Source organism: Saccostrea cucullata, unplaced genomic scaffold (assembly GCF_032062105.1).
Source record: "Saccostrea cucullata isolate Sc308-1 unplaced genomic scaffold, CSIRO_AGI_Scuc_v1 ctg2071, whole genome shotgun sequence".
Classification (NCBI taxonomy): Eukaryota; Metazoa; Mollusca; class Bivalvia; order Ostreida; family Ostreidae; genus Saccostrea; species Saccostrea cuccullata.
This window is the reverse complement of record NW_026926309.1, coordinates 57495-76434: the sequence shown is the minus strand read 5'-3', so window position 1 is coordinate 76434 and position 18940 is coordinate 57495. Positions and strand designations below refer to the sequence as shown.

At 33.1% G+C, this 18940-nt stretch overlaps 1 protein-coding gene across 1 annotated transcript in view; it reads right to left on the bottom strand.

Moving 5' to 3' along the window:
- LOC134271352 (uncharacterized) overlaps positions 1-18940 on the bottom strand; it is a 54592-nt gene that overhangs the window by 8017 nt on the left and 27635 nt on the right. Inside the window, exons 18-43 of the mRNA XM_062753569.1 lie at positions 17544-17747; positions 16864-17112; positions 16530-16731; positions 16289-16455; positions 16040-16201; positions 15819-15947; positions 15356-15484; positions 13042-13158; positions 11095-11217; positions 10626-10877; positions 10393-10518; positions 9587-9712; positions 9087-9224; positions 8698-8817; positions 7249-7503; positions 5849-6103; positions 5271-5531; positions 4784-5038; positions 4164-4418; positions 3544-3798; positions 2968-3222; positions 2315-2569; positions 1667-1921; positions 1127-1381; positions 581-835; positions 34-288 (exon numbers count right to left, since the gene is read on the bottom strand). Of these exons, the coding sequence (XP_062609553.1) occupies positions 34-288; positions 581-835; positions 1127-1381; positions 1667-1921; positions 2315-2569; positions 2968-3222; positions 3544-3798; positions 4164-4418; positions 4784-5038; positions 5271-5531; positions 5849-6103; positions 7249-7503; positions 8698-8817; positions 9087-9224; positions 9587-9712; positions 10393-10518; positions 10626-10877; positions 11095-11217; positions 13042-13158; positions 15356-15484; positions 15819-15947; positions 16040-16201; positions 16289-16455; positions 16530-16731; positions 16864-17112; positions 17544-17747 (5310 nt within the window). The remainder of the gene's footprint in view (positions 1-33; positions 289-580; positions 836-1126; positions 1382-1666; positions 1922-2314; positions 2570-2967; positions 3223-3543; positions 3799-4163; positions 4419-4783; positions 5039-5270; positions 5532-5848; positions 6104-7248; positions 7504-8697; positions 8818-9086; positions 9225-9586; positions 9713-10392; positions 10519-10625; positions 10878-11094; positions 11218-13041; positions 13159-15355; positions 15485-15818; positions 15948-16039; positions 16202-16288; positions 16456-16529; positions 16732-16863; positions 17113-17543; positions 17748-18940) is intronic.

The window sequence follows — 18940 nt, the reverse complement described above, 5'->3', positions numbered from 1 at the left end:
ATTCATTTGCGTTTCAACTGCCAGTACCCTTACCAGTGCAATTAATGCCATTTCCATAGAATCCTACATCACAGGAACAGTTGTAGCTGTCTATCGTGTCCTGACAAGTGGCATTCATGTGACAATTGTTGGCATCTGTATTACACTCATCTGTGAATTGACAGTTGGTTCCATTCCAACCATCTTTACATGTGCAATATCCGGTAACATCATTACAATCGACAGATCCAATCATATTGCAAGAACAAGTTTCTGAGCACTGGTCTCCAAATGTATTATCACTGCATTCTAAATAAAAACTTATCCATGTGTAGATGTAAAAACAAACTAAATAGCCGAAAAAGCTTTAATAACATGTACAATTTAAATAAAACACAGAACAAATTTCATTTCTATGTTAAGTTTATCATGCAAAATTATTCTACTCGTAATTCATAAAAGTTAAAAATAAATGTCAACGTCAATGTCTTAACTGAATGTAATATAGACAGGAAAGCTACCTGAATTTATCAGAACAATTTTACTAATTACATTGATGTATTGAATTTCAGCTAAATAAAGAGCTAAAAAAAAACCTTACCAGTACAATTAATGCCATCTCCATGGAATCCTACATTACAAGAACAGTTAAAGCTGTCTTTCGTGTCCTGACAAGAAGCATTCTTATGACAGTTGTTGGCTCCTGACTCACATTCATTTGTGAATTCACAGTTGCTTCCATTCCAACCATCTTTACATGTGCAATTTCCGGTTATGTCATCGCAATCGATTGAACCAACCACATTGCAAGAACATGTTTCGGAACATTGGTCTCCAAATGTAGTGACACTGCATTCTAAATAAAAAGTTATCCATGTGTAGATGTAAAAACAAACTAAATAGCCGAAAAAGCTTTAATAACATGTACAATTTAAATAAAACACAGAACAAATTTCATTTCTATGTTAAGTTTATCATGCAAAATAATTCTACTCGTACTTCATAAAAGTTAAAAATAAATGTCAAAGTCAATGTCTTAACTGAATGCAATATAGACAGGAAAGCTACCTGAATTTATCAGAACAATTGTACTAATTACATTGATGTAATGAATTTCAGCTAAATAAAGAGCTAAAAAAAACCTTACCAGTACAATTAATGCCATCTCCATGGAATCCTACATTACAAGAACAGTTAAAGCTGTCTTTCGTGTCCTGACAAGAAGCATTCTTATGACAGTTGTTGGCTCCTGTCTCACATTCATTTGTGAATTCACAGTTGCTTCCATTCCAACCATCTTTACATGTGCAATTTCCGGTTATGTCATCACAATCGATGGAACCAACCACATTGCAAGAACATGTTTCGGAACATTGGTCTCCAAATGCAGTGTCACTGCATTCTAAATAAAAACTTATCCATGTGTAGATGTAAAAACAAACTAAATAGCCGAAAAAGCTTTAATAACATGTACAATTTAAATAAAACACAGAACAAATTTCATTTCTATGTTAAGTTTATCATGCAAAATAATTCTACTCGTACTTCATAAAAGTTAAAAATAAATGTCAACGTCTTAACTGAATGTAATACAGACAGGAAAGCTACCTGAATTTATCAGAACAATTTTACTAATTACATTGATGTATTGAATTTCAGCTAAATAAAGAGCTAAAAAAAACCTTACCAGTACAATTAATGCCATCTCCATGGAATCCTACATTACAAGAACAGTTGAAGCTGTCTTTCGTGTCCTGACAAGAAGCATTCTTATGACAGTTGTTGGCTCCTGACTCACATTCATTTGTGAATTCACAGTTGCTTCCATTCCAACCATCTTTACATGTGCAATTTCCGGTTATGTCATCACAATCGATGGAACCAACCACATTGCAAGAACATGTTTCGGAACATTGGTCTCCAAATGTAGTGTCACTGCATTCTATGTCCAAAAGAATTCAAATTTTGTTTAATGAACAAAGCGGGGAAAGCAATTGAACGATGTATAAACTTGTATATAACAAACAAACCTTCATTAAACTATTAATTTCACAGTCTAAAAGTGACATTGTTATATTACATTACGTAAGCCTTTGTTTATTTTTGATATTTCATACATTGGACACGTATTGAACTTTAAAACAATAATATCCAAAGGAAAAGAACGGGATTTAAGAACAAAATCCAAACTACCCAAACCTTCACAGACTATATATTTTTTAAAGAATTTGAGCAAGCGTGAATATCAAATATGAATTTGAATATTCTTTCAATATCTTCCTATGTATTGGCACCATGTGCATCTACGATATAAATATTTTTGACTGTGTTTTACCTGTGCAATGAATGCCATCTCCATAGAATCCTACATTACAAGAACAGTTGTAGCTGTCTTTCGTGTCCTGACAAGATGCATTCTTATGACAGTTGTTGGCTCCTGACTGGCATTCATTTGTGAATTCACAGTTGCTTCCATTCCAACCATCTTTACATGTGCAATTTCCGGTTAAGTCATCACAATCGATGGAACCAACCACATTGCAAGAACATTTTTCTGAACATTGGTCTCCAAATGTAGTACTATTGCATTCTAAGGATAAAAGAATTCTAAATTGGTTTTAGAACAAAGAGGGGAAAGCGATTAAACAATGTGTAAACTTGCATACAAAAAAAGTAATCATCATCACAAAGCTAATTTCATATTACAAAATTAAAATTGTTTTATTACATAAGCCCTTTTTATATTTTTTTTTATTTCAAACATTGGATAAGAATTGACAGTTAAAACAATAATAGCGAAAAGAAAAGAACGGGGTTGTTAACCAAAATACCCAAACTCTCACTCACTGCATTCTCTTTTATAGAATTTGAGGCAGTGTGAATATTAAATATTTTTTTCAATATTTTTTCAATATCTTCCTTTGTATTGACACCAAATAGTATATAAATAATTTCAACTGAGTTTTCATTTACCGAGCAATCACTAACCTGTGCAATTAATGCCATCTCCATAGAATCCTACATTACAAGAACAGTTGTAGCTGTCTTTCGTGTCTTGACAAGAAGCATTCTTATGGCAATTGTTGGCTCCTGCCTCGCATTCAATTGTGAAATCACAGTTGCTTCCATTCCAACCATCTTTACATGTGCAATTTCCGGTTATGTCATCACAATTGATGGAACCAACCGCATTGCAAGAGCATGTTTCTGAACATTGGTCTCCAAATGTAGTGCTATTGCATTCTATGGATAAAAGAATTCAAAATTGGTTTTAGAACAAAAAAATTAGACCAGTGGTTCATGAGAAGATGAAAATGTGAAAAACGACGACAACGACGATTGACAACAAACAAATTTTGATCAGAAAAACTCACTTGAGCCTTCGGCTCAGGTGAGCTATAGACAACCAAATACTTTCAGTTTCTATATTTACTAATAAAACTCCAGGAAGCATTATAAAATACAGTGTATACACTATATTTTCTCAATATCCTTTTTGGTTTGTAAACATTCAAAAGTTAAATATTTTCATTCGAGTTTCAAACTAACTCGGTAATCGCTTACCTGTACAATTGACACCATCTCCATAAAATCCTATATTACAAGAACAGTTGTAGCTGTCTATCATGTCCTGGCAAGAAGCATTCTTATGACAGTTGTTGGCACCTGAATCGCATTCATTTATGAGTTCACAGTTGCTTCCATTCCAACCATCTTTACATGTGCAATTTCCGGTTATGTCATCACAATCGATGGAACCAACCGCATTGCAAGAACATGTTTCGGAACATTGGTCTCCAAATGTAGTATCACTGCATTCTATGTATAAAATAATTCAAAGGTGATTTACAAAACAAAGAGGGGAAAGTGATTAAAAAATGTATAAACTTGCTACAAAAAATAGTAACCCTCATTTCTATGCTAATTTCACAATTGAAAATTGTCTTCTTGGTACATGTCTTTTTTTTAATTTATTATATCAAATATTGGATAAGTATTGGTAGTTTGAAAAATAATAGCGAAAAGAAATTAACGCGATTGTTGACCAAAATACCCAAACTTTCATTAACTATATATTTATAGAATGATTTTCAATATTTTTTAAAATATCTTCATCTGAATTGACACCAAACAGGTTATAAACATTTTCAACTGAGTTTTAATTCTCCTGAGCAATCACATACCTGTGCAATTAATGCCATCTCCATAGAATCCTATATTACAAGAACAGTTGTAGCTGTCTTTCGTGTCCTGACAAGAAGCATTCTTATGACAGTTGTTGGCTCCTGACTGGCATTCATTTGTGAATTCACAGTTGCTTCCATTCCAACCATCTTCACATGTGCAATATCCGGTTATGTCATCACAATCGATGGAACCAACCACATTGCAAGAACATGTTTCGGAACATTGGTCTCCAAATGTAGTATCACTGCATTCTATGTATAAAAGAATTCGAAACTGGTTTTAGAACAAAGAGGGGGAAGTGATTAAAAAATGTATAAACCTGCATACAAAAAATGGTAACCTTCATTACTATGCTTATTTCACAATTGAAAATTAGAATTGTCTTTTTACATATCTTTTTTATTTTTTATATCAAATATTGGATAAGTATTGATAGTTTAAACAATAGTAGCGTAAAGATATGACTCCGATTGTTGACCAAAAAACCCAAACTTTCATTGACTATATTTGTATAGAATGAATTTCAATATGTTTTTAAATATCTTCATCTGGATTGACACCAATCAGGATATAAATATTTTCAACTTAGTTTTAATTCGGCTGAGCAATCACATACCTGTGCAATTAATGCCACCTCCATAGAATCCTACATTACAAGAACAGTTGTAGCTGTCTTTCGTGTCCTGACAAGATGCATTCTTATGACAGTTGTTGGCACCTGAATCGCATTCATTTGTGAATTCACAATTGCTTCCATTCCAACCATCTTTACATGTGCATAATCCGGTTATGTCATCACAATCGATGGAACCAACCACATTGCAAGAGCATGTTTCGGAACATTGGTCTCCAAATGTAATATCACTGCATTCTATGTAAAAAAAAATCAAGTTTGGTTTAAAGAACAACGGGGGGAAAGGGATTAAACAATATACAAAATTGCAATCAAACATGAAAAATCCTTCTATGAATGCATTACCAATAATAGGAATAGGGGAAAAAAAATGAGGAATAGTTTTTTTTCTTTTTGCAGAACTTATATAGAAATATATTGCTGAACAAGTTGAAAATCATATATATAAATTTTTTTATAAAAGACTCACTTGTACAATTTTGTGTCGATGACATCTTAAAGCCAATATCACAAATACACGAGTATGATCCTTGTATTTCATTACATGATGAATTATTTCCGCAAATGTATGGATTGTTTGTACACTCTGGTATGTCTTCTGTACAGTTTTTACCCTGCCATCCCGTCTTGCAGTTACATGTCCCATTTTGTTTTTCACAGGACTGAGTATTATTAAAGTCACATGTACAAATGCTGCTACAGTTCTGGCCGTATGTTTTTAAGGGGCAACCTTTGTAAAATTTTCGAAAAAAAACTTAATATTTTATTAATGAATTACTCAGATACACATGTATTTTCATTTGATCAATTTGACTCTTTTCCTAGTTTTGCCTGTTGTTAACTGATCTACCTAAACTCTAAAAAGTTATCACATCTGGACTCGTAAAAGCATGCTCATACTAATTTATAACTAAAATTATTTAGAGAAATTTGCTTTACATGAAATAGGATTAAAGCATATTTTAAACCCTTATGGTGAATCAATCTTAAATTGCAACATTTTATTTGGAAATTAAAATGAAAATCAAAATTATGAAGGTATTTTACCAACACAAAGTCCGCCATCGAGGAAAAATCCATCTTCACAGTGACAAGAATAAGAGCCATTTAAATTAAGACAGTATGAAATGGTTCCACAAATAGAAGAGTTCATACATTCATTGATATCGTCGGAACAATACGTGCCCTCCCATCCTTCCTTGCAGTTGCAGAATCCGTTCATCGAGTCGCAGGAATCCGTATTATTTGTGTCACATAAACATTGCAAATCACAACCCCTTCCATAATATCCATTTTCACATTCTTTATAAAGACAAAACAAATCAATGTATTCTTTGCAATAGGTTGGACCTGGGACCATCAAATGAGAATAGACTTCAGTCCAAAATTCCCCTTTGAATGTCTTTCACTATATCTATTTTTTTTACAAACTTTCACGTTCATAAAGCACCCAGACAACAAGAAGCCCAGGGTCAACATCGCTCACCTGAACATATTGGCCAGAAAAAGCACAAATCAGTTAAGTATTGAAAAGTAGGGCTTGAATTTTAGCCTATTTGAGAATACTACCATATCAATAACAATGGCTTTACTGTTCTTAAACAGATGTGTTTTACTATATATTCCTTTGTAAAAATTTCATCCACATTGTAGCCCCTCCCAACCCCTAGAATCATTTGAACAAATGTGAATCTACACCAACTAATGATGCTTTCATATGATTATAAGTAAACTATGGCCTTTCCATTCTACATGTATAGAAGATGATTTTTTTTCAACATTCCTATGTAAAACTGATTTTTCATTGTGACCCCATCCAACCCAGGGGTGTGAGTTTGAACAAACTTGATTCTATACTACCTGAGGATGCTTCCACATAATTATAGTTTAATCTCTCCTAGCCAAGTGGTTCTTGAGAAGAAGATTTTTTTAAATATTAAAAATATTCCTGTATAAAACTTGATTTATTTTTTAAAATCATTTCATTAGTTATAGTGGCTTGGAATTAAGACTTAAGTCTGTTCTCCTGAATTAGAGGAATTAATCAAGCTCTATTTTCTTTAATATTTAGAAAAGTGCAACTAAGAAAGAAAATTTGACATTCACATCAGAGAAGTTTAAAAAAAGGCGAAATAAAATGCTAGTATGTTTAGCATTTTTCTCAAATATTTTTGCCTCTTTCACTTTTTTGTTTAGTTTGCCACTAAGAAAAGTACAAGTGCTTGAATTGAAATGAACCGAATGATTTGAAAATTTTTTAATAATTGAATTAAAAAGGGATGTGCTTATTGATTTCCACACGATCATTCAATGTACTACAGTATGATTCATTAGCAACGGTCATCGAAAATTTAAATTTTTGTCCATTTTATGTAATTGATACACTGTTTTTTGAAGTAAACTTTATATTCAGAGTAATTTTATGGAATAAGACATGAAATTTGTACCTTTACATCCGTTTGTAGAATTCTGAAATCCATCCTTGCATACACAGGTGTAAGAACCATCACTGTTGACACATGTTTCATTACTTCCTGTGCACGGACTCACTGTATTGTTACACTCATTAATGTCCTGATTGCATGACTGTCCAGTCCACCCCATCTTACAGATACAACCATTAATGTGATCACATCTTTCAGATCCCTGGCCGCATCGACACTCCTTTAAGCATTTATCGCCATAAAATCCATCGATGCAAACTTCAAAAACAGAACATAATATCAACAAGAGGCCCATGGGCCTTATAGGTCACCTGAGCATTATGCAACAACTAATTCCAGTGATTGAATTTGATTCATGTTTTAAGCCAGATGCTATGGCATTCACAATTTTCAAAGAAGCATCACTGATCATCATAACTATACACTTAGCAGTTGCTTAGTTTGGTTACTTAATACCCATAGGCAGGGTAGGGGAACAAAAAATGCATTTCAACTAATCAGTAATATTCAGCAATAATCAGTAGTGCCCCTACTACACATGAACCCCTGACCCTTAGGCCTAGATCCACACATTGCACAATTTTAGAAAAGGCATCCTTGCTTTTCAAAAATATTTAAATTCATGTATTTTCACTATATAATCAATAAGAGCCCCGGCCTAACACCAGAAACCCTGACCCTGGGGCCATAAAATTCACAATTTTGGTAGAGACACTCTTGCTCATCATAACTATGCACTAAATTAGTCTATATATACCCAAGAGCAGAGAAGAAAACTTTCCAAGAATTCATGTATTTTCACTATATAATCAATAGAGCCCCGCCCTAACACCAGAAACCCTGACCCTGGGGCCATAAAATTCACAATTTTGGTAGAGGCACTCTTGCTCATCATAACTATGTACTTAGTTGGTCAATTTGATACCCAGGAGCAGAGAAGATTTTCAAAGAAATAATGCATTTTCACTATATACTTATTTAGCCCCGCCCTAGCACTAGAACCCCTAACCCCAGGGCCATGAAATTCACAATTTTGGTAAAGGACTCAATGTTGAATACAATCATGCAAACAGTTTGACTGCTCGATGTCCAGGAGTAAAGGAGAAGATTTTTAAAGATTGCATTAATTTTAGTGGTTTTGACCCCACCCCTCAGGCCCCAGGGGGACAGGGATCGTGAAATTCACAATTTTTGTTCCCCTTTATCCATAGATGCTTTGTGTAAAATTTGGTTGAAATTGGTTGAGTGGTTGCAGAGAAGAAGCTGAAAATGTTCAAATGTTAACGCACGACGGACGACGCACGACGACGGACGCAAACGGATAGCAAAAGGTCACCTGAGTTTACTCAGGTGACCTAAAAATCTTAAAATACTCGAACATTCATTTCATTCACTATTAAACCATCATTTTCAATTACATCAATATATTCCATATTTCATATTAAAAAATACCTTCACATGATTTTCCATCATTTTGTAAAGTATATCCAATGGCACATCCACATTCAAAAGAACCCTCTGTATTTGTGCAATTGTGTTCACATGTTCCAGTAACTTTGCACTCATCAATATCTTGAATAAGAGAAATTTATAATCTCATTCGGTAAAATGTCATTTAAAATAAAATAAAAATAAATCAAGTTGACCAAGAAGTTCCACGAAAAGGATAACCATAAAACACCCTTAAGAAATACTCTAATAAAATTAGTTCATTTCAACTTCCTTTTTGATTGATTGATTTAATAATGTTTAAGGTCCCATTCGAGAATACTTCCCTCATATACAAAGATAAAACATAATTCTATCTTTTATAGTTAATATTTACATGTACCCGGTATTACCTTTGCATGTGCTATTGTCGACATCAAGTTCGAATCCAGATTCACAAAAGCAATATCCTTTATTTGTACTTGATTCCTGCTTAAGAATGCAACCATAACTGCAGTTCAATTCCGGAAACAAGGTACATATATCAGACACTGAAAAAGAATTCTTTTGACATCATGTATCCAGTAAAAATTGCTGTTATACAGTGTATTTAGGATACATGTATACATGTATTAGAGTCTTTAAGAAATTGTTTGAAGTCTTGGGGTAACAAGCCGATACAACTTTGGTTGTATTATGCAGAAACAATTTTTGACATTGTCGATATATGCATAATAATAATTTCAAGGAACACATTTTCATTAAAAATATTTTGTGGTACAAAAAGAAAACGATATGAATGCAAACTTAAGAGACAAAAAATAATGAAAACAAAATGGGAAAGAATGCTGTTATTGGCAATAATGATATAATGTGACTATTTCCATTTAATTTGATGTTATAAATAGTCTACCTTTTTCACAATTCCTTCTATCATTTTGAAGAGTGAATCCAAACTCACACTCGCAGTTGTACCCTCCTTCGGTGTTGGAGCATATTTGAGAGCAATCATCGATATTTTGAGTACATTCATTTACATCTGTATGATAAATCACAATAAATATTTCATTTATAACTAAAATAATACGCCCATTAGCCAATGAATCTCAATTATTTCACAATGGTATTAAAATAAGTTTACTATGTATATAACATACCATACCAGTATTTTGTTTTTTTGTCAAATATGATAACCTATTGATTTAGCAAAACAAAAAGGTGACGTACTTTTCAAAAGATTTTACAATTTTTAAAAACTTCTCTTATATTTTGATGTTAATAATGTCACCTAAAAGGTTAGGCATAGGCATCGTAAATACAATAAAATTCAATCTTTTACACCATGTGAACATATCCTTACATGTTTATTAATTATATTACTGTAGTATGTTCGTTGGGTTGTATTCTCTGTGACACATTTCAATATTTTTTTCATGTCTACGATACATATGCATCCGAATTGCGTAAAAAGAATCAAACTCAAAAGTCTATAGAAACAATTCAAATTGATAGCAGAGCAAACACAGACCCCTTAAAATCATCAAAGGTTGGATCAGGTACATGGATAAGAAATTATCCTTTTTTGACCTGTCATACCTGCTTCAGGATCAGGCAAAATGAAAAAATCCATAAACAATTCAGCGTTTAAATAAATGCCTAACGATTAGTATGAAAAACGTCAGTCAGCATTTAAGTCAATAACAGAATGAGAAGCCATACCTTCACAGATAGAACCTCGCTTTTGAAATCCTTCCTTGCAGAGGCAAGTATAATTTCCATACAGATTTTTACAAACTGTATTTTCTGGGCAATCGTTTAAGCTCAAATCAGAACATTCATCAATGTCTGAAAAATACATGTCATTGGTCTCACATTTCAGACATTCATTAAAAGTAGCAAAACATATTTAGTCCTTTGAGGAAAACATAAATTTTTTTGAAAATATCAATTACCCTGGCAATTTTCTCCAACTCTTTGGAATCCCTCCCTACAATTACAGATGTAGGACCCTTCCAGATTTTGACAGATTTTGTCAGATTCACATATTGATTGGTTTGATTTACACTCATCAATGTCATCACTGCAGGTTTCTCCTGCCCATCCTTCCAGACAGTCACACCCGCTCACTGGATTACACTTGTCCATACCTGGTCCACATGTACATATTTGGCTGCAATTTTCCCCGTAATATGGTTCCTTACAAACTATAAAAATAATTATATATTTATTTGTTGAATTTTCCAATATAAAAAAAAACAGTTAAAATATTTGTGCTGATTCTTTAAATCATTTAAAAAAGAAGATCCTGAAAAAGGAAATGATTTACTTTTGTAGCTGATATTTATATCACCAATCTAGCATAAACTTTTCATACTTAAATCAATAATAAACAATGCCAATGTAAAAAAGATATGAAATTACCGGTGCATGAAACTTTATCTTCATTCAAGGTGTATCCACTACGACAAAAACATTGAAATGAACCGTTAATATTACTACAGTTCTGTTCACATGGGAAAGGAGTCGCTTCACATTCATTTACATCTGAAATTAAATAAAGGTCCAGGCTTTTTGATATCATCGACGGCTGCTTTTTTCAATAAAAATGGAACTTGTAAATTTACTTACCTTGTCATTGGTTATTGTGCAAAATTATTTTGTTAAAAACATTCTGATTGTACACACAAGTACTATGAAATTGGCATTAAAAATATGTTTGAGTTTTTAATTGACGATATCTATGTGGTGTTTGGAGACCAGGTCTTCCAACAAGCTATTGGAATTCCCATGGGTATCAATTGTGCCCTGTTAATAGTAAACCTATTTTTGTATTCATATGATTCAGTCAAAAATCTTGTAGATGAAAAGAAGAAAACACTTGCTGTGGCCTTCAATTCGACATTTAAATATATCGACGACGTATTGTCAATTAACAATGGTTATTACCCGATATATTCTGGTGAGCTTGAGAAAAAAAGATCCCACAGAGTCTGAAACATCTGTTTCATATTTAAATATTTTACTTGAAAAAAAACGTTAATGGTTATTTAACAACCAAGCTTTATGAAAAACGTGATAACTTTAACTTTTATACCTCTCAGTTGATTCGATACACAAGACCATGCTCTACGTGACTATGTACAATTTCTAAAACGAGGTAAATTATTGATAAGAAAGTTGATGAAACAAAAATGTCAGTAGTCCCCTTTAAAGTCATCATTTCGTAAATCTATGGGCGTAATCTCAGCGAGATGGATAGAGACTGAAAATTTAGACTGACGTCTACTATCCATCTCAGACCATTCCCACACAACGTGATTCGGGGTTTTTGCTCCGACTTCGGCAGCTCGTTTCAATAAATACAGGCTGAAATGAATTAGCTGCCCGCCTCAATTTTTTCCTTTGAACATCCCTTAAAGTCTCTATTACTATAAAACTTTCCTTTCTTACCTTTAAAAGGTTTAAATCCAGTAAAATATAAAGTTGTTTATTTTTCCTGACAGCATGATGGCTGTTTGCTATTCATTTAAACCTTCGCTGCTGAAGAGTTCCACAATAATTTGTTTCAAATAATTCGTTCTACTATTATTTCTTATAAGAATGATCTGTAGACTAAGTATAAATCATTTGAAACTTATTGTGGAACTCTTCAGCAGCGGAGGTTTAAATGAATCGCAAACAGCCATCAAGCTGTCTGGAAAAATAAACAACTTTATATTTTACTGGATTTAAACCTTTTAAAGGTAAGAAAGGAAAGTTTTATAGTGATAGAGACTTTAAGGGATGTTCAAAGGAAAAAGTTGAGGCGGACAGCTAATTTATTTCAGCCTGTATTTATTGAAACGAGCTGCCAAAGTCGGAGCAAAAACCCCGAATCACGTTGTGTTGGAATGGTCTGAGATGGATAGTAGACGTCAGTCCAAATTTTCAGTCTCTACCCATCTCGCTGTGATTACTATGGGCGATACAATGACCTTGTCAGCAAATGCAATTTATCAATAAGTCAAATGCTGACTGACTTTTTTTATTCCAATTGTTAGTCAATTATTTACACACTGAATTGTCGACGAAATTTTCCGTTATTTTCCAGTCATGACAAGGAGCACACGGCAGGTTTAACCGTCGGCAGGATGCTTACTCCTCCATGGCATTAAATACCACTCTGATGTTTTAGAGGTCCATAGTTGTTCTGCTCCTATTTTGTATTGTTTAATGGACTTTTGAGCTTGAATACTGTTCGTTATCTCCATATATTTCATATACAATATAAGTATGAAAATATCATTTCGTGTAAGAAGACTAAATGCAATTTTTTCAGACATAAAAGTTCGATATAGATAACTAGCAAGTGTTTCTTATTTTCTTTACCTATACAGCTGTGGTTATTTTCGTGCAGTTGATAGCCGATTGGACAGATACAACTTCCGGAAGTCGTGTTACATGTATAGTCACAGCTGATGGAAAGGTCTTTACATGGATTTTCGTCTATGTAACAAAGCTTCAACGGATTAGTAGTATATCTTAATAGAGAGGTTGAGATCTTAAACTTGTACGCGTACGTGTACTTGTATATATCTTGACCTACACGTACACGTTTTTTAAATTTGTCTGTTGATATTTTTATGACGTGTAACTTGTACGTGTACACCGAGATCGGTGTCGTTTCAACTACAGTAGTTGGCCATAAGTATGTTCCCAAAATGGGCGACGTTCTTCAATCGCATTGAGAATTCTGAGATTAAAAAACTTTTTAGCAATATTACATTCGTTTTTTCTCGAAACTAAACATCCGGAAATAAAGTTTTTGTAGTGGTAGAGGTTTTAAAATAAGCGTCCTTAATTCATTTCCGGTTTATTGTTTACATATCGTCTGCTTGGAGATATGGGTAAGCGAGGGAAGGAATTGACACAAGATGTTAAAAACATCATCATTAATTTATATAACAGCGATCATTCCAGTTACAAAATATCAGAAATAACAGGCTTGAATAGGAGAACAGTTAGTAATTTTTTAAAGCGTTTTCGTGAGCGGGGGAACACAGTAAACTTACCGCGAAGCGGCAGGCAAAGAAAACTTGATGACAGGGCGAAACGACGACTCGTTCGCATGGTTCGGGGCAATCGTCGGCAAACATTAGAGGATCTCACAAGTAAATTCAACAATTCTGCAGTTGTTAAAATATCCTCTAGGACTGTGAGAAGAAGATTATTTGAAAGTGAATACAAACGACATGTTGTTTCCAAAACGATTACGATCAGAAAAATGAATCGCTCTCGACGTGTGGGATTTTGTAGACAAAAGTTACATTGGAATGTGCAGAATAATTGGAGTAGAGTGATTTTTAGTGACGAGACAAAAATTATAATAGGTGAGGATAAGAAAATCTATGTTTGGAGGAAATCTGATGAACGTTTGATTGGGGAATGTACGGGAATACGTTTGGACAGGGAGAGGCAGGGGGTGATATCCGCGATGTTCTGGGGGTGTATAACATACAATGGTGTGGGCACCTTTACATCTGTTGAAGGAAATATGAACTCTAATGTTTATATTGAAACTCTGAACAATAATTTGTGGCCTGTCGTTGCTAAAAACTTCGGAAATGGTGCCTGGATTTTCCAGGAGGATAATGCCCCTTGCCATGTTTCTAGGGTTTGTAACGATTGGAAAACACAAAACAATATTCCAGTATTACCATGGCCTGCACAGAGCCCAGATATTAATATTATAGAAAATGTTTGGAGAGTATTGAAAATTCGAATTAAGAGACGCGTACATGACATTAAAAACAAAGCAGACCTGGAACGCATCGTTCATGAAATCTGGTCCTCTTTACCGCTTCACTATATAAGAAGTTTATATCAAAGTCTACCCAAACGAATTAGGGCAGTTTTGAAAGCCAAGGGACACATCACAAAGTACTAGTCACAAAGGTTAGTTTTATGCTGTTACATATAATTAAATTTAGGTTTTACTTTTTGATATGTACTTAGGTTTACGGAAAACGTCGGCCATTTTGGGAACATACTTATGGCCAACTACTGTATTTAGAAGGTTTTTTTGTCGTCAGTTAGTAAAAAAAAACTTGATGAAAATAAGTGCTCGTGAAAGTAAACATCCTATATAATGTATAACAATCACATTTTCACACTTAAATTGGCTAATTTTTATTATTAAAGCTACACGTTTTCACTTACGTGTAGATTCCATTCTACAAGTTTTACGAACGTGTAGCAATCTTGACGTCACTAAAATTGATGACGTAATACACACAGAATTTAGGTTATTCCCCTACTAGACGTACCCGTACACGTACACGTTTGAAATCTCAACCTCTCTAATAAATTTAAACTGTGAACGAGTAAAATATTACATACAATTAACAATAGACTTTATTTATCGTAAAAGCTTCAGAATCTGCAGAACAGTAATAGGAACATACAAAAAAGTAAACAATTATATATTTTAAAGGTCTATAGATTGATTCAGAAAATTTCAAGAATATAATACAATTTAACATTGTAAAATGTATCTTTGTTTTTAAAATTTAATTGAGAGAAATCGTCTTATTTTCTGCAATGCACATCAAAGAGTAAATAGCACTGATATTGCGAAAAATTATTGCTTCAAGCATATCTTGTTCTTTTTAAAAAAATAATTCATAATAATGATTGAACAAACCGGTTTTATTGCAAGAAGTATTGTCCCTGTTCAAAGAAAATCCTGGAAAACACTGACATATGAAGGAACCGATAGTATTTTTACATTTTTGCTCACACCCTGAAGTTATTTCCAAACATTCGTCAATATCTGCAGCAAAAAGTACCATAGTATTCAAAAATATCTACCTTCGTATAGTTAGTGATTTATTTTATTAATTTAACCAGCCTACATGCATGTATTCTTTTGATATCATTAATATCACAAGATAATATATTTTCTTATACTTTTGTGATTTTATCCAGTAAAAAAAATCAAAATTAAAATATAATGAATTTTAAATATTCCATAAAAAATATTGCTGGCATGTATCATGTAATAATTCTGATTTATTGTTTTTAATACATGCAGATCTAGAATTCGAATGATCACGCTTACATGTTCATTGGACGTGTTGGGTAGCCATAGCTTATCAATATAATACCTGTACAGATTTCATTTTCTTTTCGGAGTCCAGAGATACAGTGGCACAAGAAGCTCCCCTCGGTATTCTCACAGGTTTCAGATGTTAAATCACAAACACTTACATTTCCATTTCTACATTCATTGATATCTTAAAGAAATGCATAACAAATGTTATAATATTGCTATCATATCTTTTATAAATTGATTCTATATTCATGTTGTATAAATCCAGCTTCAAACCTTCACATTTGTTTCCAACTTCTTCAAATCCTGGTGGACACTCTGAACAGTTGTATGCCCTACCAAGTCTTTTCTCCTCTTCGGGAGTAAGGTCAGTGCATTCTCTTCCCAATGGACAAGGACCACCAAAGCAGCCATTTGTATCTATTTCACATTTCTCACCTAGAAAAATTCGGGTATTAGGCATTTTCAATGGGCCAATAAAAACTAATACAAAAGCCAAACAAAACTTTTCATTATTTTGCTTACCAGAATAACCAGTTTGACAATCACACAAGGCCAGTTTGAATCGGTCATTTTCTGTCGATATTACATTGAGATAGTTACAATGACCTTCATTACGGCAGCCTCCGCATATAATAATTAAAACATCCAGTGAGGGTGATTCTGCTCCTAATTCGTCCACAACACTTAAACTAAACAAACATTTCAATCATTGATATACAAATTCCAGCAATATCCTATAACGTAGAAAATTTCTTTAAAATACCTTATTTCCGATATATTTGTACTCTTTGGCGTCCACCTTGCTACTCCGGTGGTTGTGTTCAGATAAAAATCTTCAGGACTTTTCAGAATATTGTATTTTGGCGTTTGGTTGCTGTCGTCAGTAGTATTGAACCACAATTCGGCAACTTTACCAACTTCAACTTGAATTGAAGTGTTTCCTGATATCCGCGGAGTTTCGTTATCTTTAAAACAAAAGTTATTGAAAGTAACACAATACTAAGAATTGATGCAAATTAAACATGTATAAAAGGAAAATATTTCGTGCCGATTTAAGTTTCAATATACTGGACATTAAAATAATTAGTTTTATTAACCAATTAGTTTAATTTCAGAAATCGAAATTGTTTCTTCTGTTCCCGATGATTCGGCGAGTGCAATATCTCCTGTTGCCAGATAGTCAAAGATGCAGGCTTGTGACGGGTTTACTCCACATTTTTTCTTTGCATTTTCCAAAGCCTCTTCACTAATCTCGTCCAAAAACAATGGTTCGAACTCAGGATGAGAGAAGTTTTTGTTTGTCAATCCTTTATCGTAGTGAAATATGGATTCTTCATCTACCAGCCCTAAGTAGGTATAAAGTTGTGTTTGGTTAATAACTTTGATTGAAAACGAACCAATTATATCATATGTATATACACAATTACCGAACTGTTAATGAATGATATGTTAACAACGAAGAATGTACGTAAAATCTCGAACAAACTTACATAAATTTATTTGATAAGTTAAAGGGAACTTTGACCAAAAGTAATGGCATGGAATGACTTTTGTAAGAATTTGAAACTTTAGATTATAACATGAACATGATATTGCTCTGTTTGAAACGTTTATTACAAATATTTAACATATGTAGTAAGTAAAGGAATTCTTAGTCATATTCAAAGAAGTGGTATTGTACACAAGGAAAAGATGTAGAAAATACAATCAACGATGAATTCTCATAAAAAATACATGTTGTTATGCAAAGAAATATAAGAATATCATACAAACTTACATAGCTGACCAAATTTGTAGTAAATATCTCTTTCTGTTTTTGTTGCATTTTCGTCCAGTATAGTTTCATTTGGTAGGATAAAGTCATTGTTTAGATCTCCATCAAAATTCCCCATTAATCCTCTTGTAAATCCCATGTACGTATTGTCAACGACCGTTTCCGAAATCAAAAATCGTACGCCTAAACTGACTTTTAGAATAATTGCTGTAAAATACAAAATACCCTTGGTTCATAGGTATAAAAAAGTGACTGTAATAAATATTCTAGAGGATCACTTCTATATGTAATGTTCTTTTAAATTTTTAGTAATTTCTGCAGTTGAAAGTACATGCATTTCTGAATCAAGAAACCTGAACAGATTCATATGCATTTCTGCTTAAAACTTTGCATATATATCCTTTTTCTGATCCCACTCGTTCTAAGGATTTTCCCATGACATACTTCAGTACGTTATAGATAGCGTGTGTTTGCTATCATTAAAGACGTACAACACACTGGGGGAGATAACTCTTGCGATTTCAATTGAACGTTTGACGTGACGTCAAATTTAACGTCAAAAATAAAGCGTCAAAACGACGAGTAAAACGATCCCGATGTATATCAATCATGAAAGAAAATTGGGATATGGGGCTTGGCTGTGATTGTGCGTACCATACTCAATCAATAAGTATTTCTTTAATTAACCCAATTAAACTCCGTAAAATGCAAGATATAAAATACCATCCCTTAATGTTTATTTCATTTCATTTCATATACAATAAATTGCATTTTTTATCAAAGCGCAGCATTTTTTTTTATTCTGAAAATTTTATTTTACATTGCCGAAATTCTCATTATGTACAATTGGCTATATAACATTCCGATTAATGATCTTCATTACAATTTGTGCATACACGATATAAATGCATGTATTGTTTTTCTTCTTTAATTAAATAAAACAACAATAAATAAACAAACACTTTTTACAATGTAAAATCGATGTTGTTCTCAGACCCTTGCTGATCAAAGAGGAACAACTCTGAAAGTGTAGGAGATGTTTATTTTCCTCCCTTTATTCACGGTTTTCCACAGAATCAGATACATTTACAGCAAGACCTGATAAATTCGAGAATTGAGTACTATAGTCCTCATATACACAATGTAAGTATAGAATTGAAAAGAATTGTTCACTTGTACTGAAATTATCTGCATTTATGAATATCCTATTGCAGCAAGTCGTAACTTTGACTTTCTGTCAACAATGTCGGTTCGCATTTCCTCGAATCAAAACAAAACGTAGCCTATAAGATTTTAAAAAATATGATTATCAATGTGCGATTTGATATAAATTGAAATATATGTAGATGAAGAGTTTAATGTTTGATATTTTGAAGTTAATGTAGATGAATGCAGAATTT